Genomic DNA, 27337 nt, shown 5'->3' with positions numbered 1-27337 from the left:
CAAAATATAGTGTACTGAGAGCACTTTCTTTTTTCTTCTTGAAGGTGTGCTAATACAAAATTAATGTTGTAACTCACTAGTGTTAACCATTGTGTCCTAAGATCCTTTCCTGTTTCCCGAACATTTTTTGCATGTGTTTTACTGGATTCTTACACCAAATCCTCTGACATAGGTATGACTCATATTTCCATTTCGTAGTTGAGGCAATTCGAAACTTAGAGAACTGAGTGACTTAAAGTTTCACTTCACTCTTACAGGCTCTTTGAATGCAGATTTTTCTACTTCAAACACAGTGCTCTCAGTGCACTACTCTCTTCTGTTGTCTACCCAGAAATTGGAAATGTATCGTTATGAACTGTACTTCTAGAAAAGACCACATTTCAATTATTTACAGTGAAGGTTTCCTACCTAAAAATGCAAGAGCACATGATGCTGCAGTTTTGTTGTGACAAAAATTGCATCACCAAGGGGCATTTTTTAAATGACATAAAAAGTAGAATATGGTTCTCTTCTAGTTTTCTGTTGGAGCCATAAAACAACTTGGAATGGACATCACTTGACATTTTTTGGTGTTTCTCTCACAAGTTAAACATTTCCCCATGTGGAACCCAGAATTAAATACTCTGGCTTTTAGAATGAAGAAGCCCGCAAACATAGGTGCCATGCGCTGCTTCTTGGGCTTCCGTCACTCTTTCCCAGTGCTGATTTCTCTGGCTTCAATGCTTCTGTGTAGCATGTTTCTTTCTGCCTGGAGTACCCGTTTCCTCCTTTTCTGCCAGCCTCTTCCCTGGCAGATTCTTGCCTGCCTTTAGTGATCCACTCATCTATTATTTTCTGTGGCACCTTCACCAGTCTCTTCAAAAATCAGTCAAAGTAGTAAAAATTGATCATTTCTGTTCTCTCATAGTCTTTTGTTTATTCCTCTAGTATATCTCTTGTCACAGTGTCCTACAGTTAATTTTATTTGCTTACAAATTCCTTATGAGCAGGACCAGTCTCTTACCAATGTTGTTTCTTAAGTACTTGGTATGTTTCTTTGCATACTTAGCAGACTGCTCCATTTAAAAAATGGTGAATGAGTATGCTAGGTGCAGTCCCGTGATGTTTTCAGTTCGTCTTAGTCATGGGAGATGCATAGGTTTTGCTTGTTTGTTTTGTTAATGGCTTCTTGTCTTTCTATATTTTCAAAATGGATAGCCAACAACCTACATTGCCTATTACTTAATTTTGTTAACCTCTAGTACTTCTATCTGTTAATGTAACTCATGGATTGCATTCATTTGAGGTTTTGAAATTATTTTTAGTTGCTAGCACTAGGAGTGTAACATTTTATACATTTTGGATGACTGAATCAAACATTTCTCACTAGGAGTATAGCATACATTTTGGTGACTGGTCTGTTTGACAGAACTTGGTGCTTCTTGTAGATTAACTCTGGGGATATTACAATGTTTGTTTTAAAAATATCTTTCTAGGCCGGCGCCGTGGCTCAACAGGCTAATCCTCCGCCTTGCGGCGCCGGCACACCGGGTTCTAGTCCCGGTCGGGGCACCGATCCTGTCCCGGTTGCCCCTCTTCCAGGCCAGCTCTCTGCTGTGGCCAGGGAGTGCAGTGGAGGATGGCCCAAGTGTTTGGGCTCTGCACCCCATGGGAGACCAGGAGAAGCACCTGGCTCCTGCCATCGGAACAGCGTGGTGCGCCGGCCGCAGCGCGCTACCGCGGCGGCCATTGGAGGGTGAACCAACGGCAAAGGAAGACCTTTCTCTCTGTCTCTCTCTCTCTCACTGTCCACTCTGCCTGTCAAAAAAAAAAAAAATAAAAATAAAAATAAAAATATCTTTCTAATTGTGTTAATTAGCATGTTACCACAACTTTGCACTTCTTTACACTTTTGCATGTTTTTTGCAGTAAGCATTTGTAGTGAGAGGTACACTAGTAAAATTTACTTAGCGATAGACTAAATAATTGACACCAGGAAAATAAATATTCATACCTCAAAAATATAGTAACTAATACTGACCTAGGAAGTTGTAGAGATAGAGGAATTAGTTGGAGACCAATTGTAAGCTTTACTGTAGTCAAGTCATGTAGCCATTTTTTTTTCCTTCAGTAGTATTAAGCAATTTTGATAAATTGGTATCCAGACTTTAGCTTTAGAAAATAATAAATGCATATCCTGAGTTCTATGAAGTCTGTTATAATTTGGATAGTACATTGTTATAAGGAATAGTTATTTTTCCATTGGGGATATATTTCTTTTCATCTTTATGGAAATGCAACATGAGCACTTTTCTCTTTTATGGTCCATTGTGCAATGGAAAACAAACACATTACAGCATTTACGTCCTAAAAAGGACTGAGGTCATGTAATAATCCATATTTGCTATAGGCTTCCTCTGTTACTTTGGATGTTGTTCCTGTAAAAATATTTCAGAGAAATACTCATTACTGAATATTTTCTGATTTTGTGGAAGGTTGTGCAGTCCAACTAACCAATTGCATTGTTAAATTAGATACTCTGTTGATGACCTACTGTGTAAATGTAGTTAATTTGATTTTATGTGTTTATGGGAAAGTAGCTTTGAAAGTGTGATATTTATTTTTATTTACTCATAGTACATTTCGATCGGTTTTTAATACTTCACATGTTTTGTGTTTTTTCTTTGGAGGACTGGATAGCTTTAGTCAAAGCAGCTGCTGCAGCTGCAGCCAAGAATAAAACAGGGGGTAAACCTCGAACCAGCGCCAACAGCAATAAAGATAAAGAGAAAGATGAGAGGAAATGGTTTAAAGTACCCTCGAAGAAAGAGGAGACTTCACCTTGCATAGCCACGCCAGAAGTGGAGAAGAAGGAAGACTTGCCTGCATCTAGTGAGACATTTGGTACAGACACGCTCTTATGTTCCTTCCTTATGACACTGGTAAACTCAGGTAGTGAGTTAATGAGTCCCTTAAACCTGTAACATTGACTGTGTAGTTAAATGATGAGTTTTTTTCTTCCCGTAGTATGACAGGTTGACAGGCTTCAGATAGATTTGAACATTAATGATATAAAATGCGTACCTGATATTGGGTGCCCTCAATATTGTTGGTAGGAAGATTTTGTTTTTTTGTTTTTTGTTTATCTTTTTATATATTTCTTTATATATTCAATGTGTAATATGGAAAAAGCAATGTTCTTTTTTCCTAATTTTCTTTTTTAAAGAAAAGTACTTAGTCATTTATTATACATGTAAATCTCAGTATAGAGTGATTTATGTTTTCTGAAATTCTCATCAGATACTAGATTTAAAAAGTTAATATGCAAAGCATTTTGACCATTTTGGTAATTTTTTAAATAAGAAATCTTATGTTTTAATTTTGGATTCTACTGAACTCTCATATATGTGTTCTGTTAAAAGTAGGACTTCATGTAGAGAACATTCCAAAGATGGTCTTTCCACAGCCAGAGAGCACATTATCAAACAAGAGGAAAAATAATCAAGGCAACTCATTTCAGGCAAAGAGAGCTCGACTTAACAAGATTACTGGTAAACTACAATGATTCTTTTTGGGGGGAATGGAGGGTTTGATTTTAGAGTAGTTTATTTTTAATAAAGTAGAATGCACCTTTGGTGTAAAAATGAACTGGTTAATAAGAAAGCTTTTTCAGTTCTTCAAGGTCAGTGTCTTAACGTTGTCGGCTTTTCTATTGTAAAATGTGAAAAATAGCACATATCTTCTACCTACCTCACAGGGATGTTGTGAGGATTGATAATGCTACAAACTTAGAAAGTTTTGAAATCACCTTGCTGGTAGGAGTAGTTTCTATAAGAAATACATTATCTACTTTTTCTGAGGTTCTAAATATCTTTATGCAAACATTCTACATTTAGGAATAGAACAACATATGGTTGGAAAGATGAAAATCCAAATGAAATTCAGTTTCTGAATCTGTTAATTCCTAATGTAAAAGTACTTCTTTAAGTTCTTTGCTTTCTTTTCTTTTCTTTTTAAAAAAATTTCTTTCAGATTGATGTCTGGAATTTGGGCTTATTTCCATATGTTTCTTGTGGTTTAGGAAGTAGCAGTGCTAGAATATGGGAAACACTGACAATTCTAACTTGGTTACTGTTCATAGAGGGAAAAATTGAAGTATTAGAATGGCGCCAATCATGAGGCTCTGTCACTTTCAAGACTGTTTCACCTTCAATATCGTTGTCTTTAAAAGCAATTATGAATGTACAAGTATTTTATTTTTCTGAGTATGTTTTAAAAGGGTAGTTTAATTACTTTAATGATTCAGCTAAATGTTCTTATTTTAAGGACAAAATGGTTTTTAGTGCTTCTGGCCTAATAAAGCTGTATAAACTCTGTTGGCATTCATTCAGCTAACTTGAAGAAGTGTGTTTTCATTGGCAAGATGTAGGAATAAACATAAAATATACATTTTGACCATTTTCTGAAGATAGGGAATCTCTTGAGAGTTGCTTCTGGAGTGAGTGTTCATCCAAGTGATTACAAGTGATTTCAACAGATGAAAATAGGTTCTTTACATTCATTTATATTATTTTTATACCCTTCTATGATAAAGAATGCATTTGGTCCCAGGACAGGAAAGATTTCAAGTCAATTCATCCATTACACCTTTTCTTCAGAAACTGTAAGCCTTGAGGAAAACCAAAATTTTCTCTAAGTGGTTCTCCTGACAGCGTCTTGAGACTTTAGTTTTGCCTTAAAACGTGGAACCCAGTGCAGTCCGCTGAGCAGAAGTGGAACAGTGCTTGTAACTGAGTGGATGCAGAGATTGGACTGCACTGTTGGAGGAGTCAAGTTCAAGGAAGACAGAGGTGGCAATGACACGGCAGGACTGCCAGCTGACCAGCATTGTGTTTATTTTTTTACCTTCAGTCCGGATGACCCGCTTTCAGTTTCAGTTAGTGTACTCTGAAATATGTCTGTTCTTGCGTGCCTTACCAGGAGATTCAGACTCAGCGTTTAAAGAAGTAAAAAAGAAAACAGTTGATGCCACGTTGATCATTATCTCTGTGAGGCCTTGAGAAGACAGAAATGGAGGGAAGAACCCTTTTCCCATGTGCCTGGAGTTACGGTCCTGGTTGTTCAGTGACACCCTGTGCCTTTTCTGAAGGGACCTTCTCTTCACTTTCCCTTGGGAATCTCAAATGTCATTTGGCAGAAGCATCAAAACATAAGACTTTATGAAACAAACCATGGTGATCTTTTTCCCTTTATATACTCAGGAGTAAATTCTTTTAATGGCACATTTCTCTCCATCTACTTCTAATTTCTGCTTGAAACTGTATCGTGCAAAAGACAATAGATATTTTAATATTGTCTTAAGTGGTTGAAACTCAGGCTTGCCTCTGTACAATAAATTTCATATGTAGTTCATAAAAAGAAATGGCATTGAATATGAAATAGCTGTTTTACTCTAGAATTATGGCATCTTTTAACTTAATTGAGATCAGCTATATGTTTCTTTTGGGCCCTTTGCTTCCAAGTGACGGGCTAGGATTATGGCAGCTTACCCTCATGTAGTCCTCTCTACTCCATTGTATTTTATGTTTTGAATAGTTTTAGCTGAAAATAAATAGATGAGCTATGGTTAAGTTTAATTCATATATTCACTTTTCCTGTTCCCTGCCCCAAACACATACCCCTAGAACTGTTCTAAACCTGGTTTATGTATAGAGAATAATACAAGATGGCTTTTTTCAAAACTTCCAAATAGGTAAGACAATGAAAATGTAGTTGCACAGTATATATGAGAGGACTTCAAAAAGTTTATAGAAAGATGAAATTCAAGATAATGCAGACGTTTGATGAGCTGTTTGAAGTCTCCTGTGTATATATTCTTCCAGGTTCTTCCCATTATGCAGAGAGCCTTAGAGTTTAATACATAAAATTGGTTTATCAAAACCATTGTTTTACTCTTAGTCTTACCTATTTTAAGTTATAATCTCAATGTTATATATTCAGCTTTCCAAGAAACCTTTTGTTGAAATCAACATTTGGCTCTAGTATTACTTTCAGAATATAATTTTAATGTGTGAATTCCTACATAGATCCCTACCCAGCTCTGGGGTAAAGTCAAGCCATATTGCCTTCCTCATGGGGTGTTTGGGGGCACTTTCTTTTTCCTGTTAGTTATGTTGTGAACAGCTTCAGTAATAAATTTGCTATTACTGCTTTACTATGTTATTAGTTGCTAAGTATGCTTCCTTTGGTTTTCTTGGCCAACTTTGAAATGACACATAAATGATTTTTGGTGGCCTTTTATGAGCAAGGTGGCCATAAAAAGTACAAGGGTTATAGCCCTGGCCTCATTGAAGGTTCCTGACTGGCTTAGCAAATAGTTTATACCAAGTAAATGCCTTTTATTTATTAATTGAAGCAGAGTTTAATGTTTTTTTTGAAATTAATTATGTTTATTCCAGAGAAAATATTCTGTCTTCTAACTTTGAGAATTGACATTCGTTGGGGAAGACTGGCACTTTCAATTTTTTTTTTCATCATTTGTGGAATGAAATTATAGTGTTAAGTTCAAATGTTCTAAAAAGGATCCATACTTTTCCTCCTTAACATTAAATAGATCTGCCAATGTTTTTGGAACTTTTGTAAGTAGATAAGATGCAGCTAGGTGTAGCAGTAAACAAAGAAGGCTTGAGTGAAGGTACCCACCTGAAATTAAAAGTAGCGAGGATATTTTAAGCTAAGGATAATGCAACAAACAATCTTGTTTTATATTCTGTGTGTTGCAAGGATTTAACCTGTCTTGAATATTCTGTATTTTATTTCTCTTGTATAAGCAAAGCCCACATTATAAGTATTGGCATTCTAAACAATCTTATTCTGGGCGTTAAGCCATAGAATTTTACATTTTTACAAAATAAACGTGTGTATGTGTTAAAGGATATCATTAGGAATAATATTTAAAACCCACACAATTATGTCAGGAACTCTGAAGTTTTGATGCAGTCCCTTGACTTAGTAGGGGTGTTTGTAGTTTTGAAAAGTAAATATTTGAGAATATTTACTTTATGTTTAGAAACTGTGGGAGATTTTAGCTGCTCAAATTTTTGGAAAGTTAATTAGGGTGAAAATCAGTATTTTTTTTTTTCTAATAAGCAATTTCTGTACAATTTTTCTCAAGGTTTGTTGGCATCCAAAGCTGTTGGGGTGGATGGTGCTGAAAAAAAGGAAGACTACAATGAAACAGCTCCAATGCTGGAGCAGGTATGAAATGGTAGCATTTGATTTTTTTCAAGGTTCCCACTGGAGTGATCATGGAGCTATAGTATCCATGCAGTTGAAACTGACCTTTGGATCAGATATGGGAATAGACAGCTAATTACTTGATGATACATTTTTAACTTTGCCTTCTCTGAGATGTACAGATCAACTACAGACTTCATTAGTATTTGTTTTCAATAGACTGGCATTAAAGCCATTGTCTCTAAAATTTGAAGGCCTGGAGACAGGTATCCCAGGGTATAAGCTTCCAACCGGATCCCCTCTCACTGGCTTACATAAAGACCCTTACACAAATACTTCTCATTTGTGAGTTAAAACAGGGTTTTTTGACATCTAATAAAGCTTCTTTTGTAAGAAGTTTCTTTTATAACAATTGGTATTGTTAGACTATGTGTTTTATGAATTGATCAATGAGCCATACATTTTTGCTAGGATGTATATTTTAATAACTACAAAAAAAGAATTTAAAAAACTATTAAGGGTCTGTCTTTAAACCACCTAATAGAGGAATTTAAAAATGAAGGTGGCAGTTGCTAGATTTTGCCTTGGCTACCTTCAGATTCCCACAATATTTGTACATACGAACTGTGCATGCTTTTACATTCTCTAAGGGCTTAATTCTTAGGCACTGTTAAGATTAAAAGAACACAATAATAGCCATAACTGGATTTCCTTGGTTCTCTTGTTTTAAAATCTGAGCCTTAATGTAGTTTTAATATATCCTTTTTGTATTATTTTAATTTTCTTTATTAGTAGACTAATAAAGAAGACTTTAAAATAAATACCTTTTGCTCTTCTCTATTTGCGTTTTAAAGAGTAGTCTAAATTTAATTGATATTGTATTGAGTTTTTCAGGGTTATTTTGGGCCTGATTTGATAATAGTGTGTTGTTTTGGTGCCTCCATTAATGTTATATTAAATCAATGGTCTTTTAAATTGATTAATATGTCAATGCATCATATCTTCTGATTTTCTGTGATCATCAAACGGTTAAGTCTTTGCCGTTATTGTCAGTATATAACCAAATTTTAAATGACTTTTTTTTACTGTGTACTACTATATTCAACATCTCAGATAATAACAATATTTTGTATATTCACCACTGTCTATGGTATTCTCAGAATGCGATAAATCAGGGACTTGGGTAATAAAATGTTTCTGGAAAATTCATTACAATGTCAATCTCTCATTACGCACAATCCTGCTGAGCTAAATGTGGTTATGAGAATTACTTATATATGTGGCAGTTAGTGTAAAGGACAGTACCCATTTCAGAGAGAAGTACAGAAAATATTTTGAAATTGGGGTTAAAAAGAAGAAAAGGAAAATTGAAAAACTCGGCTGTTTCTGTTTGCATAATTGAAAATTTTGAGTCCTTGCCAGTTTTGTAACAAAGAGACCAATAATCGTTAATGAGAACTTTGTAAATTATTTTAGATTTTAAGGAACATCATGCTGTTCCTTTATTTTTTGTCATTCAGGTTGATTTCAGTGTGAAAATGTTTTGTAACCAAACTCTTGATTTTTATGCTATGTGTTAGCCCTGTTTCAGAATTTAAAAGCCGAGTTATAAAACTCTTAATTATATCTCAGTTGGTTTCAACAATAGATCTAAAAGAGGTATTGATTGTCATTAACCTCTGTTGTCCTGAGTTCAGATGTCACTTATGACATAGATTGATAACAGACATGTAGCTAAAACTTCATGTGCTAATGGATTTATTTATATATTTTAAAAATATAAATTTTGTGGTCTTGAACCCCCATTCTCAGATTATTAACTATAGATTATTTAATTGTATTAGGGAAATGTCATGTTATACTTACTTTTGGATAAAATTTGCATTAGATGCATAATAATTCAGTAAGTTTTTAAAAATGTTAATTTGTCCTTGTTTAGAAGTTAAGCATCTTATCAAGATATTAATTTAAGTTTAAATCTTGTTTTATAACTTTGTAACTTGAGAGTAATGGATGCTGTAGTGATGTCTTTCACATATGTGAAGAACAATAAAATTGTTTATTTACAAGTAATGGCTCTAATTACTTTTCTGGCAACACCTTTTATGATAGGCTTAGCAATGCTTTGCCTTTATGGAGTACTTTTTCAAGTGACTAATCTGCACTTATACACATGTATAATGAGTGAATTCAACAATAGAAATAATGACAACTGAATGAATGTGACACTTGACCCCTGTATGTGGTATGTCCAACATGCCATTTATAGAGCATTCAGAAGTGCCCTACCTAATACCAAATGTACACTTTTTTCCCCACCAGAATTTGAGTGCTTTGTATATTAGTGGGAAGAGAGTGATTTATTTGGTTCCCAGTCACTGGTCTTTCATAGTCCAGAGAATGACAGACAACAGACCCAATGTTCATCCCTCACAAACGATAGGGAAGTAAAAAGGTTTCTTGGGAACAAATTTCTTGTTCATAGTTCTTAGAAACTTGACTTTATAGTGGCCGATATTAGTATAGGTTTGGAAAAAAAGGTGTCTTCCATATTTTGCTCTCCAATAAGTATATATGTCAGAAAATGAGACAGTGCAGGCATTCCAGCAACGTAGGCTGCAGACTCACCCAGTGTTGCTATTATCTGTTGTCTTTGAACAGTGGACACATTCACACATACTTATACATATGTAGGAAATTTTACTGCCAAATGAATAAAAGTATTCTTTGTGAAAGAACTGACAAAGTTCTAATTTTTTTTTAAAAGTATCAGTTTTCAGGAAGAAGGTAAAAACTCTCATCTAAGAATGCGACGTATTTTGTTTTTAAATCCAATGTTTTTAACTTACACTTTATCTCTTTGGTTGTTTTTTTTTGTTGTTGCTTGTTTTGTATTGTTTTTTAGTCTTTTAACTCTATATTGCTGGTGGCTCTGATTTCATGATGCATTATGCTTATGAAACTCTAGCTTTCAGCACTAAGAGGAGTTAAAGATAATGTTTTGTTAATTTGGTCATTGTTTTCCTGTTGAGATCTTTCTTTAAAGGGAAACTGTCTACTTAGACCTCCACATTCAGCTTGATTAAATGTATAACTCAAAACATGAAAATGCTCTTTATTAATCCGATTATTATAAATGTCATTAGCAATTATTCCAAAGATATACATATCAATTTAATACTGAAATATTTGTCTTATAAGATAGCATTTTATGAGACTATTATAAATAATGCATTTAAAATAAATTTAGACTGAAAGCTGACAGCATCCCTTTAAAGACAGTCTATTCAACTTTTAGTTAATAATTTGTGGGGTTCTTTTTGGTTTTTCATTTGTAATAGAAATGTTATATGTTGCTTAACAATGTTTTTGGATACTAAAGTTGCTTAACAATCAAAATAGAAAACAAGAACAAAAATGAAGAAACCAAAATAAAAATATCAATTTTTTATTATTTATTCAGGCGATTTCACCTAAACCTCAAAGTCAGAAAAAAAATGAAGCTGACATTAGCAGTTCTGCCAACACTCAGAAACCTGCACTGTTATCCTCAACTTTGTCTTCAGGGAAGGCTCGCAGCAAGAAATGCAAACATGAATCTGGAGATTCTTCTGGGTGTATAAAAACCCCTAAATCACCACTGTCCCCAGAATTAATACAAGTCGAGGATTTGACGCTTGTATCTCAGCTTTCTTCTTCAGTGATAAATAAAACTAGTGAGCACAGATTTTTAAAAAATAGTTATTTATCCTATAAGATACATTAAAAACAGTTTGATTGTAGTAAATATTGTTTTTTTATGAAGTTGCTTTTTGAAATCTTAGCTTTGGATGATACGATAGTGAAGGCTTGAAACTATTTCAGGGGCAGAAGCCATCTACATTGCTTACTGATGTGTTGTTCAGAAACTCTGCTGCTGGGTGAGAAACCTTACACAGATCCCACTGCAGTTGACGCTCCTCAACTCGTAGAACCCAAGCACAATGAGAGGCCTGATTCATTACAAAAAAACCTCCCTGCAGAACAGAAACACATTGAAAAAGACCCTCGTAGACATTTTTACTTAACTCCTAACACTGTTCTTTTGGATATATTTATTGTCACCACCTTTCGGTAAACCTGTGCAGCACATTTTACTCATTCTGATATGTGTAATACAGACTTGTATTTAATCCTACTCATGAAAGGAGTGCCTCCTTGGTCAGACTTCTAAGAGATTGTCTTGTTTCAGTACCACTAACCTTTCAAGGGTTAGCCTTTTTAAAAATAGCCTTTTAACATGGGTTTGGATATAGCAATGTATGTAGAAAATTCCTGTTGGCCCTGAGTTTCTCATATTAGCTTAGTATTCTAAGTTAGAGATACATGAAAAACAGTTATCCGGAAAGTCACTGGTCAAATAATGCCTTGTTTTCCCCCTACTTGACAAATCAGTAATATAATTAATAAATGAATATGACATGGTTCCTATTTCATATTACATCTTTCAGAATTATTAAAAATGTTGTCATGGAGAAGACATTTATCAAGCATATTAAACTCTTCCATTCAGTTGCCATATTTTCTACTAAACAATATTTAAAATTCTTTCATCAGTTTTTAAAATTCTTTAAAAATAAGCGACTAGAAAGAATGAGAAGAGAAAAACTCAATTGTTTCCTCATAAGCTTCATTTTTATGGCATTTATAATGAAATAATGTCATTAGTAGTCACTAGAATGTCATGACATTGGTAAGCACTTTATTTTGAAATTGTTTTTATCGATGTTATAACTACAATATTATAGTAGTTGAATTTTATTCATTTTTTTCCAGTTATCACCATGTCTCTTTTCATTTTGATTGTTGTAAAATTGCTCGTAAATAGCCAAATTTCAACCTCTTTCAAGCATTCTTACTTCCTCTTTCTAAATTAATATGAATATATCGGTCTATCTAATCTTGCCTTTCCTTAAAAGTAAAGATTTTTTATGACATGTAGGAAGAGCATATCTCAAAAAAAAATTTTCCAAGCATTTGTGTTGCATCCTTAGAAAATGCTTAAATGGCTTATTAAAAAACCAACAAAAATATATATAAGGGCAAGAATAATATACTCTAACAAATCCCCATCATTTTTCACAGTAACTACATGAAGGTGTTTGTGTTCAATTTTTTTTAATGAATCAGGCCCAGGCATATGTTTATAAAAATCCATTTGGGGGAAGGAGGATGGTATAATCATTACATTAGTTTTACTTTGGCAAGTAAGTAAAGCACTAACTATAATATAAGATTTTTGTTACCTGTGCCCCCTTTTTTTTGAAGTGTTTAAATTTATAATGTGGCAAAAAGAAAATACATATCTATCTATATATATATATGTAATTTTTCTTTTATCTTTGCTGTAAAGAAACTATTTCTCCAAAGGAAAAATGTCAATTTATACAACAATTTGTAATTTGAAATTTAAATTTAGTCTATATTTTGGGGGAGCTAGTTGAAAATAATGTTCTATGTTTTTTTATTTTTATTTTTTTCTTTTTTTAGTTCTCGTAGGCTTAAGATTATAGAAGTTTTGATTAACTCTGAATAGGGCACAATTTTTGCCTTTGATTACCTTTGGAAGATGCCATTCCTTGTGGATATCTTACAACCACATCAGAGGATATGAATATGAGCCCTTTTCCCCATTTACCTCCTTAAGTATTTTAAGATGCTCCTGGTATGTATCTGCTTCGTGAACATTGAAGATCTTTTTCTAGGTCCTCCACAGCCTGTGAATCCCCCTAGACCTTGCAAGCATAGTGAGCGGAGAAGAAGATCTCAGCGTTTAGCCACCTTACCCATGCCTGGTGATTCAGTAGAAAAGGTTTCTTCTCCCTCTCCAGCCACTGATGGGAAAGTATTCTCCATCAGTTCCCAGAACCAACAAGAGCCGTCAGTACCAGAGGGTAATGTATATTGATTTCCTATAGAACCAAACATAAAAGAAGATAGAGAAAAAACTAAAAATTAAAGATTGCATTTAGAATATTAAGCGATTTCTGCTTGTTCCGTACATCTTTTGGACTTATAAACATTTAGTTTATTCTGCATACATTGAGTGCCTTCTTTATGCCAGGCACTGTTTAAATGTAACACTTGAATCCACATTGATATTAACTCAGCCAGTTTATCTGTATTAATATGGTATTGTGTTCTCTATTTTGTATAGTGTCTGATGTTTCACATTTGCCACTTGAGAAATTGGGACCTTGTCTTCCTCTTGATCTAAGTCGTGGTTCCGAAGTTACAGCACCACTAGCCCCAGATTCCTCTTACCATAATGAATGTCCCAAGTTAGAAAAGGAAGATACCCAAATACTTACAAACCCTTCCAAAGCAGTCAGTGATGGAAGAGGAGCTCCAACAGCAGCAGGTAAAAAAAAAAAAAAGATATGATCTGTAAATAATTAGGTTGCTGTTACTAGATATGAACATTTTGGTGTTTAACTGCATGATTTTAACTCCTGTATAATTTCATATATACTTTGATATAACATTCATGGAAGATAGTTTCTCTGTTTTAAAAGTTCTTCTATGTGCACAGTTTACTGTCATATTCCCTGAAAATTCTTTGTACCTTGTCACTTTTATCTACTTTCTTCTCCCTGTATATTTCTTAAATCTTTATTTCCACTAAGTGATATTTATTGGAGCTAAGTATAATTATTTTGAAGCCAGAAAATACTTAATATCATCCCACATCAGAATGCTGTTTTGAATCCTGGCTGCCCTGCTTCCAGCCCAGTTCCCTGCTAATGCACCTGGGAAGGCAGAGAAGATGGACAAACACTCGGGCCCCTTCCGCCCATGTGGAAGACCCAAATGGACTTCTGGGCTCCTGGCTTCAGCCCAACCCATCACCTGGCCGTTGAGGTTATGGGAGTGAATCAGCAGATCCAAGTGATATCTCTCTCTCCCTCTCTTTCCCTCTGTCTCTCTGTTCACTCTGCCTGTTAAATATGTAAATATTTTTAAAAATAAATATATAAATTGAGTATCTGAATCTTAAGTATAATTTATATTTGGAGGAAGAATCTCCCAAATGAAATTTACTGTGAAGTTATTTGAGGACTCTAATCAGTAAAATCAGTCATGCTTAAAACACATTTTTTGGATGATTTTGTGATATTTATTATAATGTGACAATATTTGGATGTCTTCTATGAGATTGATACTTTAAATCTAATAGTATATTGATTTACATCTCCCTTATATGATGCATTTTTTATTTAGAAGTTTTAGCTTGATCCAGAGTCCATGTGATGAAAAAAAGGCATATAATAGTTCCAATGAAAGTAAATTACTAACTTGATAGTCAGAGGGTGAAGGAGGTCTGAAGTGATTCAGTCTGAAATGGAAATGGAAGAAAGCATAAAGAAGTATGTTGGCATATTTACCAGCATCTTCCCTGAACCTACTCTATCAACTCCTTAGATGAAGAAACATAAAATACCAGAACTTCTTTCTGGTGGTGGCATTTATTGAAGTAAAGTGATTGAAGTAACTTAGGACACATACTTTATTTTTTAATTTACTACCTTCACATTCTTATCCTTCCGTAAATTAGAAAGTGTTAATGTCGGCAAAACGTGTGCAGTTCTCTACAATACCATTTTATCTATAAAGGCTGATGTCATTTTTCACATGATGATGTTTCCATGTCTTTTTTTTTTTTAAAAAAAAGCTACAAAATATAGCATTTTTTGTAGTTTCTCAGTTGGCTCTTTCTAAGCCTGGTCTTTCCTTAGAGTAATTTTTCTCCTTTTCCATCAGGTTTGTGAATTATCATTTATCCTTGAGATAATTTTCCTGATGAAGGTCTTACACAATTCTTTAACAGTCTTGGTCTTGCCACGTATGAAAAGATGAGGAATATGTTAAAGCCTTAATGAAGTATATCCATTAAGCAAGTCATTTTTATATTATGAAAATGTTTGTATTTTCCTTAATATACATATATTTTAATGAGTATAACAAAACTGAAATATAGACGAGTTAAGAAGCTATTATAATTAAAAGTGTTGTACTACCCAGATTATATATATTGTAAAATATCAAAGCAGTGACTCTGCATGGAGATCCTTGACATAGATGATTTTGTCTGTAACCAGGGAATTAGCCTTGTCTTTTCCTCAGAATCTCTAGTGTGGTTGTGGAGATACTGCTGAACTTCTCATCTCTCATAATGGTTGGAAATGTACTGGAGTATACGGAATGCTGTCAGTGTTCTTTTTCCTTTTAAAAATTAGCAGCCACTATTTGGGAAGGTAAAAGTATTAAGATAGTTTTCTTGGAAAGTGAAGGAGCAGAGTTTAGGCTCGTATGATAACTGAATTGCTGGTGGAAGAGAAAGGTTCATGTGAGTATAGTGAGTACAGTGGTTGGCACATTTAATTGCTTACAGCAAAGAAATGTGTAGCTTTTTTTTTTTTTAAGATATATTTATTTGAAAGACAGAGTTATAGTGAAACAGAAAGAGAGAGAGATCTTCCATCCACTGGTTCACTCCCCAAATGGCTGCAACGGTGGAACTGGGCTGATCCAAAGTCGGGAGCCAGAGATCATCATCCACTGCTTTCCCAGGTGCATTATCAGGGAGCTGCATCGGAAATGGAGGATCCAGGACTCCAGCAAGTGCCCATATGAGATGCTAGCACTAAAGGCAGCTTTAGCTGCTCCGCCACAGTGTCAGCCCAGAAATACATAGTTTTAAATGTTAATTACTGAAAATCAGTTTATTAGAGGTTTGATCTCAGTATTTGAATGAAGGCAAGTAAAATTCTACCTTGTTTCTGTATTGCCTTTTAATTTTTTTACTTTTTGAGGAATGTAATGGAATTTAGGTCATATTCTGTTGGATATCTTTTAACTAAAGCCTTGTGAGCTTATGTCACTTGCATTGAAATTCCAAGTGATCTGCATGGTTTTCTCCCTGAACGCTTTTGTTATCCACCTTCTCTGTACGGTTTTGCAGTATTTCTCTAATTCCTGTCTGCCTCTCGGGTTGTCTTACATCTAGTCCAAGTTCCAGACAGTTATGCTTTGGTTTTTAAAGCTTCTCTAGAAAGTATTATTCACCAGAACTTAAGTCAGAGATGTTTTCTGGATTGTATCCATTTGGAACCTCTGGGGACTTTAGAATGTTAGGTGTAGCAGTGAAACAGTTAAACAAATTTAGGCTGTATGTGTGTGTGTGTGTGTGTGTGTAAGTAATATGCACAGTGCTGGGCTTAAGAGTAATGCTGGCTCCGCGGCTCAACAGGCTAATCCTCCGCCTGCGGCGTCGACACACCAGGTTCTAGTCCCGGTTGGGGCACCGGATTCTGTCCCGGTTGCTCCTCTTCCAGGCCAGCTCTCTGCTGTGGCCCGGGAGTGCAGTGGAGGATGGCCCAAGTTCTTGGGCCCTGCACCCACATGGGAGACCAGGAGAAGCACCTGGCTTCTGGCTTCGGATCAGCACGGTGCCCGCAGTGGCCATTGGAGGGTGAACCAACGGCAAAGGAAAACCTTTCTCTCTGTCTCTCTCTCTCACTATCCACTCTGCCGGCCAAAAAAAAAAAAAAAAGAGTAATGCTACCAATCCTGTAAATAGCTCAAGTATTATATACACCTGATCTTAACAGGTTACATTTAGCTTTTAGTTGTTTTTCCAGTAGAGATAATGAGTTTGCACTCAGCTGTCTACAGTCTCCTGCTGGGATGGATACTACCCAAGGTTAGGAGTATGACTGCTGGCTACATTACCAAAATGTTTAATTGGTATTTTTATAGAAGTTGATGCCTTTGTTTCTATTTTATTGTCAGAGTGTTTTGACAGCAGGCAAAGGATTTTACTTAAGAATACAGCTTCAGATAGCCTTAGTCCTGTCAGTGTCTGGAAATGTAGAGTGGATTAAGTATTTTCAGAAGTATGCTCTTGAAGAAGAAGCACTTTGGTGTGCCAGCAGATTTCTGTCCTTTCCTTGTCAGGATCTCTGAAGGTAGGGAACACAGCATGCATAAGATATGGGGTCTGCCTTCCAGAAACTGAAAGTCTAGAAGGAACATAAAAGCTAATGACCAAAGTGTATCTGACCATTTAATGCACAATGTAAGTGCCTCAAGATATGTAGAGTGCCCTTGGGTGCAAAGGAAGACAAGATTGTCCTCAGGAGGCCTCAGACAGAGAAGCAGATGGCTTATTAGGTGGTCTTGGAGCTGGCAGTTGGTCTCTTAAGAGCCTATGGGGCAACCCAACCCGCCTGTCCTCTCGTTTTCCATCCCTTCAAAGCAAAGATTAAATCAACTTCTTGAAACCCAGTTTTCTGTCTAAATAAAAAGATTGCATTCTAAAATGTTGGCTTTTTAAATTTACTGTATCATCAGTTATGCATTTTAATGGAGTCTTAAGTTTATTCCAAAGAAAAGATCATGATATGATGGGATTTAATTTTCAAATATTTGATAACTTTTATTCCCACTGACCCCAGTGAAGACAAAATTGGGATTACTTGATAAGATGAAAATGACTTTAAGCCTTAGACCTGTGTTGAAATACCTTTTTCGTAACATACCCTGTTTTCTAGTTTTTCAACAAATTGGCACGCATGTATCAAACAGTTGACCTGTTACATTGCAGTTACAAACATTGGCTTGGCATGGTTATGAAGTCCACACCATTGTAATCCCACAGTGTTCATTAGCAGACCATCTAGTTTCAGAGTAGGATTCGATGACATTCTTTACACTTCTTCAGTGACATTCACAGTCGTTTCTTCATTTTTACATGAAATACAGACATAAGTAAAGATTTGTATTCGAGTTAAGTTGGACTCTTTTTAAAATTTTTTTAAAGATTTATTTTTTTCATTTTTATTTGAAAGGCAGAGTTACAGAAAGAGGAGGAGGGAGAGAGAGAGATCTTCTGTTCGCTGGTTCATTACCCAAATGACTGCAGCAGCCAGGACTGGACCAGGCTGAAGCCAAGAGCTTCATCTAGGTCTCCCACATGGGTGCAGGGGCCCAAGCACTTGGGCCATCTTCCACTGCTTTCTCAGGTACATTAGCAGCAAGCTGAATCAGAAGTGGAGCAGCCAGGACTTGAACTGGTGCCCACATGGAATGCCATTTTCACAGGTGGAGGGTTAACCTGCTACACCAGAACACCAGCCCCAGTTGGACTCTTCTTAAGTGAATCCTCTGTAGAGAGTCTATGAACTATATTATTGTTGGTTAATGTAATGCTTTTTATCACCAAGAAAAAACAGAGGGTCATGTTGTTAGTCTGAATTAGTATGGCAAGAAAGCATGCCATAAACTCTACCTAATCTCATTGTGTCTGGTTTTAAAGTGGACTTCGTTTTTGTTCCAACATCTTATGTCACTTTTACATTTGCTATTTAAAGGCTTCATTGTTTTAAATTGTTCTTCAGTTTATTCCAGAATTTTTCAAAACTAAACTATAACTAGGGACTCTTCTCTACCTCCTCCCCCACACCAACTGTTCATGGCTTCTGCACAGCCTAGGGTTTCCATGGAAAGGCTCAAGGCTCGCCTCTTTTTAGCCAGAAGAATCTGAGCTCCTTACCACACTAGGAAGGGTTTGAGAAGTCACTCTCCATTGCTGGATTTTACAGTGTGTATGCCAAGCATGGTTCAGAGCTCTGCTTCTCTTGCTTTTAACCCAAGTGAGTTTCTCTTTTTGTGTTATTTACTGGACTGCCACTTTTTTTTTTTTTTTTAAGATTTATTTATTTGAAAGGCAGAGTTACAGAGAGAGAAAGGGAAGATAGATCTTTCATCAGCTGGTTCACTCCCCCAAATGGCCGCAACGGCCAGGCTGGGCCAGGCCGAAGCCAGGAGCAGGAGCTTCATCAGGATCTCCCAATGGGTGCAGGGGCCCAAGCACTTGGGCCATCTTCTGCTTTCCTGGTTGCATTAGCACAGAGCTGGATCGGAAGTGGAGTAACCAGAATCTGAACCGGTGCCCATATGGGATGCCAGTGTTGCAGGTGGCAGCTTAACCCTGTTACCTCAACACCAGCCCCTACATAATATTTTATTCAAAGAAATGTTCTGTTGATTAAATTTTGTATAAAATTTGTGAGAGAATCTCTATTTTATAAACTAGTACTTAGGTTTCCCAATTCTAACACATGATGACGTAAGAAATTGTGGACTTGAGAAGAATGTCTTCGGTATCTTGATTGGTATTGCATTGAATGTATAAATTGCTTTTGGGAGAATAGACATTTTGATGATATTGATTCTTCCAATCCATGAACATGGAAGATTTCTCCATTTTTTTTGGTATCTTCTATTTCTTTCTTTAAGGTTTTGTAGTTTTCATCGTAGAGATCTTTAACGTCCTTGGTTAAGTTTATTCCAAGGTATTTGATTGTTTTTGTAGCTATTGTGAATGGGATTGATCTTAGAAGTTCTTCCTCACTAGGCTAATCCTCCACCTTGCGGCGCCGGCACACCGGGTTCTAGTCCCGGTTGGGGCACCGGATTCTGTCCCGGTCGCCCCTCTTCCAGGCCAGCTCTCTGCTGTAGCCAGGGAGTGCAGTGGAGGATGGCCCAAGTCCTTGGGCCCTGCACCCCACGGGAGACCAGGAGAAGCACCTGGCTCCTGCCATCGGATCAGCGCGGTGCGCCAGCCGGAGTGCGCTACCGCGGCGGCCATTGGAGGATGAACCAACGGCAAAGGAAGACCTTTCTCTCTGTCTCTCTCTCTCACTATCCACTCTGCCTGTCAAAAAAAAAAAAAAAATTAAAAAAAAAAAAAAGTTCTTCCTCAGCCGTGGCATTGCCTGTGTATACAAAGGCTGTTGATTTTTGTGCATTGATTTTATATCCTGCTACTTTGCCAAACTCTTCTATGAGTTCCAATAGTCTCTTAGTACAGTTCTTTGGGTCCCCTAAATAAAGAATCATATCGTCTGCAAAGAGGGATAGTTGGAGTTCTTCCTTCCCAATTTGTATCCCTTTAAATTCTTTTTTCTTGCCTAATAGCTCTGGCTAAAAATTCCAGAACTATATTGAATAGTAGTGGTGAGAGTGGGCATCCCTGTCTGGTACCAGGTCTCAGTGGAAATGCTTCCAACTTTTCCCCATTCAATAGGATGCTGGCGTGGTTTTTTCATAAATTGCTTTGATTGTATTGAGGAATGTTCCTTCCATACCCAGTTTGCTTAGAGTTTTCATCATGAAAGGGTGCTGTATTTTATCAAATGCTTTCTCTGCGTCTATTGAGAGAATCATATGGTTTTTCTTCTGCAGTCTGTTAATGTGGTGTATCACGTTGATTGTTTTGCAAATGTCGAACCATCCCTGCATACCAGGGATAAATCCCACTTGGTCTGGGTGGATGATCTTTCTGATGTGTTGTTGCATTCTATTGGCCAGAATTTTATTGAGTATTTTTGCATCTATGTTCATCAGGGATATTGGTCTGTAATTCTCTTTCAATGCTGCATCTTTTTCCGGCTTAGGAATTAAGGTGATGCTGGCTGACTTTTTTTTTAAGATTTATTTATTTATGTGAAAGAGTTACACAGAGAGAGAGGAGAGGCTAAGAGAGAGAGAGAGAGGTCTTCCATCTGCTGGTTCACTCCTCAATTGGCTATATTGACCAGAGCTTCACGAATCCAAAGCCAGGAGCTTCCTCCGGGTCTCTCACGCAGGTGCAGGGGCCCAAGGACTTGGGCCATCAGAAGTGGAGCAGCCTGGACTTGAACCGGCACCCGTATAGGATGCCGGCACTGCAGGCAGTGGCTTTACCCACTATGCCTCAGAGCTGACCCCTGTGGACTTCTTATAAAACTAAATTCATGGTGCCGGCACCGTAGCGCAGTAGGTTAATCCTCCACCTGCACCGCTAGCATCCCATATGGGTGCCAGTTCTAGCCCCGGCTGCTCTACTTCCAGGCCAGCTCTCTGCTATGGCCTGGGGAAGCAGAAGAAGATGGCCCAAGTCTTTGGGTCCCTGCACCCACGTGGAAGACCAGGAAGAAGCACCTGGCTCCTGGCTTCAGATTGGAGGAGCTCCAGACATTGAGGCCATTTGGTGAATGAACCAGCGGATAGAAGACCTCTCTCTCTCTCTCTCCCTCTCACTGTTTGTAAATCTAGCTCTCAAATAAAAATAAATCTTAAAAAAAAAAAAAAACTAAGTTCATTCTTTTGCTGTATTCTAATATAGGTTTATTTTTGTTTTTCTGTTTGTGCATACCTCAAAAGTCCTGTCATTTTTGCATACATGAATATTTATTTTGATATTCTTCTGTGTAAAATGTTAACAACAAAGCATTTATCAGTCCCCCAGTTTTGTGTTTGAAATTTCATCATTTATGAAATCTAAAGCTTTGGGAACAACCAGAACAAATGACAAATGAGTCTAGAAAAAACTCTTCTGAAACCACTTTGGGATTGATTATTTATATCTAGCCTGCTGGACTTAGCTCTGTATTCTAGAGCAGAGATTGATAAACACTGGATTTGTCTTCCATATCCCTGAAGGAGTGGCACCCATTGTAGTCAGCGAAGGTAGACCAGTAATGCAATTCCTCTCATGGACACCCCGGCCCCAGTCCAAGAGGCTATAGGCTTCACGCTGTGCCTTTCATCCTGGAAGAGGAACCTAAGAGTCTGTCACATTGCCAAGTGCCACTTCTGAAAATAGCAGTGCTGCTCCTGAGGCTGGAGAAAGCACATTTGCAAATACATCTTTCTATTTTATATTGACATCTAGACAAAAATGACTTGCACAATTGTTCTGTTTTGGCTATTATCATTACTCAACAACAACACATTCATGATGGAATTCAAAAGTACAAATTTGGTTTGGGCCAGAAGAGGTTAAATATTAGCTTAAAAATTTTGTGCAGGTTGTTGAAAATCAGTATATATAATATTTCGATGAGCTGAGTAGCAGCAGATCCTGTCACCAGAGCAGAAATGGTACCTGTTAGTACTACTACAATGGCTTTTGACATCTTCTGTGGTGTCAAAAGTGGCAATGCTAGTGGGCTACAGTACAGTTACTTGAACATTTCTGTGTGTGTTATACCCACATTTATGCTATTTTTGGGAATGGTATAGTCTCAAATTAATGCCCCATCACAGAAAATAAAATAAAAAGAAATACTTATTTACCAGACAGTAGTATAAACATTTTACATATTTTGACTTACAGAATCCTTACAACAAAACAAAGTAGTTACTTTTATTCCCATTTGACAGATAAGGAAACTGAAGCCCAGAGACACTAAATGACATACTCAGCACCATATGTCTAGTAGGTGCTGGAACCAAGATTTGAATCTAGGTAGCCTGAAGGAACAGAAATCGTCCTTACCTTATCAATTTTTTGAAGTAAGAAATCTCACTACTTTGTTAACTAGGTCTGGCAGTAAAATAACATAGACTTTTAGGGAAAAAAAAGAATCTTATGTAGAGTTTGGTGAGGAGTTTTAATTTAAGATATCATTCGATTCTTTTAACTCTTCCTGATTAAACTTATATATTTTCCTCCTAACCCACAGGAATATCGAAAACAGAAAAAAAAGTGAAATTGGAAGAAAAAAGCTCCACTGCATTTGGTATGAACAGAAAGTAATCTTTAAGCAAAGACTGTAAAGCTTGGCAGAGCGGGAAGACATAGTCTGTCCCTTACTCTTTACCTGTTAATCTTGCTTTAGGTGTAAGTGACCATCTGCTTTAGTATCTGTTAGCATTAGCTCCAGAGACGTGATTTCTTAAATATATATCTTGTTTTATATATGTGTGTGCATATGTATACATATATATATATATACACACACACACACATATATATGTATGTATGTATGTATGTATTTTTTTTTAATCAAAGGTCCTGTGGCTTTCTCTAGGAACATGTCTGTTTCTGAACATCTGTGTTTGTGAAAGTGTGGTTGTTTGAAAATAAGCTCCATTTACTATAGCATTAAGACTTAAAGGATGGGTGATCTGTAAGAATAGTCATTTATTGTTAGTCTTCTCTCTTCAAGGTACTTTATAAAAATTTACTGAGTTTTATACTATCTTTTCTCTCTACTGTTATGTAGTGACTAAAAGTCAAGAAATAATGAGTGACCACTTTAAAAATGCTCTCGATTAGTAACTGAGAGGTTGGGTCACAGAAAGTTGTTTAAATATGGTTGATAAATTGTAGGCGGAACCAGTCTGCATTAGAATGATCGCTAATGGAATACATGGGATGATTCAAATTGAAATAAAATGCTCTCAAATCATTTCTTCTCTTTAAAATACTTACAACCGGAAAAAGGAACGCTTCGCAATGTGAGGCTAGGAATAACAGAATGCCCATTGTATGTGTTCTTAGCCTTCATTCATGTACATGCAGGGGAAGTGTGGAAGACTGAGGAGTTGTTTAGGCAGTGATTTAATTGACTTATTTATTTTTCCAAAGAAGAAAGTCCATAAAGTTTTTTTTTATAATTTCTGTATTTTCTCATTAAATTACACATGGAGATGCTGAGTGTCCTCAGTCAGACCTTTTTTAAGTCATGAAATTTTATTTCTTGCCACATCAGGAAATTGAGTACATTCCTCATTTCAAGGTTTTAACTACTGTCTATGTTAACTTTAAGGTGTCAGGAGTTGGGATTTCTCTACACTGCTAACGAAGACCCCCTCTTGTAGTTCAGTAAGCCAATGAGATGTTCCAGACTCATGGCATGAGCAGGTTAATTGAATGCGGCCACTCTGGGCAGGTGACTGGCATAGCTGATTCAAACAGAAATGCTGCTCTTAGGTTAACCTCAGAGGAACAGCCCAAGGTAAACCATGATTACTAAAGTATCCATTTCTATTGTTTAGGGAAGAGAAAAGAAAAGGATAAGGAAAGGAAAGAGAAGAGAGAGAAAGATCACTACAAACCAAAACAAAAGAAGAAGAAGAAAAAGAAAAAGAAATCTAAGCAGCATGGTAAGTGTGCTGGTTAATTTAAGTAACACTGAGTATGGTTAGTCCCAGTTTTAAAAATTCTAAGATTCTTTCAGCTCTCCCCTTTCACCAAAATGGAGTTAAGACAAGCTACTCAAGCTTTAACACTGGCGAAGTTCCCATAGCTTTCCTTTGTCTTGCACTCTGGGGTATAAATTGATTTTTGCTACTGAGAAGACACTTCAATTTCCAGCACTGTAGTGGGTTTGACCCTCTCAACAAATAACCTCAACATCCTGGAGGAAATATCCTCAATCTCAAAGCGTAGCACTCCATAGATTCACTTTCCAGAATGAAGGAGAAATAAAGATACTTCTAGGAAAAGCCACAGGATTCCTAGCAGCAGCCCTTTTCTGCAGGCAGATCTGAAGGCTGCACTCGAGGGCGGAAGGAAGGTAATGACAAGAGGAAGGTTTGCGATTCCAGAAGTCCCAGGGAGCAGGGTGTAGTGTGCCTAAGTCGGAACCCTTGACTGTATAAAACAGCTTGATCCGTGAGGATGATTCAGCCACATGTTACAAAAGCTTCTGCCTTGGGGTGAGCACCCCATGTTCAGTGTTTCTAAGCTCCTTGTGTTGTTTTGGAGGAATAGGAGGTGTTGGCTGCTTTTAGGCTCCAGTAAGTTACATCTGCACACTAAAATCTCTAACATGAACATGAAAAGAAATGTCAGGAGCCGGCGCCATGGCTTAACAGGCTAATCCTCCGCCTTGCGGCGCCGGCACACCGGGTTCTAGTCCCGGTCGGGGCACTGATCCTGTCCCGGTTGCCCCTCTTCCAGGCCAGCTCTCTGCTGTGGCCAGGGAGTGCAGTGGAGGATGGCCCAAGTTCTTGGGCCCTGCACCCCATGGGAGACCAGGAGAAGCACCTGGCTCCTGCCATCGGAACAGCGCGGTGCGCCCGCTGCAGCGCACCTACCGCGGCGGCCATTGGAGGGTGAACCAGCGGCAAAAAGGAAGACCTTTCTCTCTATCTCCCTCTACTGTCCACTCTGCCTGTCAAAAAAAAAAAAAAAAAAAAAGAAAAAAAAAAGAAAAGAAATGTCGGGCATAATTTACAGAGCAGAGGGAAGAAGAATTGTGGTACTTAACTATCCAAAGAAGACAAGGCGATAAAAAGAAAGTATGGAAAACAAGAAAAATACAAATGTGTGTCCAAGTCCTAACCACTGGTTACTATGGATGTGAGTGTATTTTGGACTGAAATCTTTGGTGGTATAGTTAAGTCCAATGTCTTGAATGAGATCATCCTGGACACAGGGTGTACCCTATAGCCGCTGACTGGGGAGGGAAAGGGAAGGGAGATTGGAACACAGGGAAACCATGTGCGAGTAGATGGAGGCTGTAAGTGGAAAAATGCAATGTAAAACTATAAACTTTATTTGTGACATAAGCTCCAAGAAGTTGAAAACATGTGTGGGCAGTGATATCAGCCATTCAGCCCATCCCTGCAGAGCTGCAAGTGTGCTTCGGTGAATGAAGAAATCTGGTTCAGTATTTAGTGGTAGAAGACCTAGAATCTTCTGTGCTTTGAATAGAGAAACAGTTAAAAGTGATAAACTGGTTAGAACAAATCAGAAGGAGGACATACTAGGTATCATAGTGATGGACAGAACCACAAGAATTCAGTAAGCGGTAACATGAAGTGGTTAGAACTAATAGAGAAAAAATTGCAAAGAAAACTTGTTCCTTATAATTGTGATCAGCCTCTAACTGATAACCCTTTATAATGAGCCTTTTCTAAAAAGTCACACTTTTTATTTCTTAATGAAAAAGTGAAGAACATCATGTGATTGTTTACACTGCAAAATTAGGCCTATAAATTGGAAAATTTACCTCTGTAAACAGAGTCCTGGTCAATACTGAAGACACACAGAGCATTGCTATTCGGAAGCAGCAGGTGCTCAGCCTGCTAGTAACCAGTGTCTTTGTAGTTAATTATTGCATTTGAGGAGAACTCATTCTGGGATATTTACATCCCTATTGGAAATGATCCTTCCTCAGACAATTAGAAGAATAGTCTTTAAGAAGGGGGAAATATGGAGCTTAAAATAGCTTTATAATTTTCAGGACATCTTAGTGTGAGAGAAGTCACATTATTATTCGGTGTGGTCCCTAAAATAAAGTGTTCTTTTAGTCCACAGTTATCACTGTCACGGAGTTTTAAAAATTATTTTATTCACCACTGAGTGTTTTTTCGTGTATCCTGCTGGTGGTTGTTAGTTGCCAGACTTGACCTGTGCCTTTGATAGTAGTTCATTAAGTCCTCTTATTAACCATTCATAAGAGGGCCTGTGGGCTTCATGTCGCAGTCAACTACAGCACAGAGAGAGCTGTTCAGCTCACATGGGGAGTGAGTGTTGAAAAGCAGATTCAAATCTGTGTAGTCTGGCTTCAGAGTCAGAGTGTTTAACTGTAACCATTGGGCTGTATTGTTAACTTTACTTCCTTTATTTTAAATATTGTTTACCAGGCTGGGTTGTCTTCCCTTCAACAAGTTTTTACTTATTTTTGTTGCTCTGCTAAGTTCTTATCCTTATCTGTTACTTTAAATGAGGTTACAAAGAGTACTAATTTAATGAAGTCATTTTTTTAATTATTCCATGTGGTAGTGGGTTAATAAATTTCTTGATTAATGGAGTTAGTATACAAGACATAAAACTAACATTGTGTATGAGAAGTTGCCATGTTGATATGTTTTTAAAATTTTTTATTTAGTTTCATTTTGTTTGAAAGAGAGAGTGAGTCAGAGTCAGACAGAGATCTTCTGTCTGCTGATTTACTCCCCACATGCCCACAACAGCAGGGACTGGGCTGAACTGAAGCCAGGATCCCAGATCTCAGTCAAGGTCTGCCATGCGAGTGGCAGGAATCCATCTGCCTGGACCATCTCCTGCTGCCTCCCATGGGGCACATCAGCAGGAAGCTGGGATAGGAAGCAGAACTGGGACGTTGATACAGGCACATCCCATGCAGCATCTAAAACGCCACATCAGTGCCTGTCCTACCATGGCGGGGTCAACGAGTGATGTCTTCACAGATTTGTAGCTTTGTTTGAGCAGGTCACTTCATTTCTGTATTTCATCTGTGTGCAAATATGAGGAAACTGAAAGTGTGCAAAGATATAA

The 27337-nt window shown here is 37.1% G+C and overlaps 1 protein-coding gene across 16 annotated transcripts in view; it reads left to right on the top strand.

The window, feature by feature from the left end:
* The window catches only part of PHF20L1 (PHD finger protein 20 like 1), a 72285-nt gene that overhangs the window by 24435 nt on the left and 20513 nt on the right, over positions 1–27337 (top strand). For 11 of the 16 annotated variants that reach the window (XM_062187960.1, XM_062187961.1, XM_062187963.1 and 8 more), the window contains 8 exons: positions 2670–2883; positions 3402–3530; positions 7154–7236; positions 10679–10931; positions 12960–13148; positions 13412–13615; positions 22767–22823; positions 24085–24192. In XM_062187960.1, coding sequence (XP_062043944.1) covers positions 2670–2883; positions 3402–3530; positions 7154–7236; positions 10679–10931; positions 12960–13148; positions 13412–13615; positions 22767–22823; positions 24085–24192 — 1237 coding nt within the window. The remainder of the gene's footprint in view (positions 1–2669; positions 2884–3401; positions 3531–7153; positions 7237–10678; positions 10932–12959; positions 13149–13411; positions 13616–22766; positions 22824–24084; positions 24193–27337) is intronic. The other 5 variants (XM_062187965.1, XM_062187975.1, XM_062187974.1 and 2 more) reach the window with 1 other exon arrangement.

Source organism: Lepus europaeus, chromosome 4 (assembly GCF_033115175.1).
Source record: "Lepus europaeus isolate LE1 chromosome 4, mLepTim1.pri, whole genome shotgun sequence".
Taxonomy (NCBI): Eukaryota; Metazoa; Chordata; class Mammalia; order Lagomorpha; family Leporidae; genus Lepus; species Lepus europaeus.
This window is presented reverse-complemented; position numbering and strand designations above follow the sequence as displayed.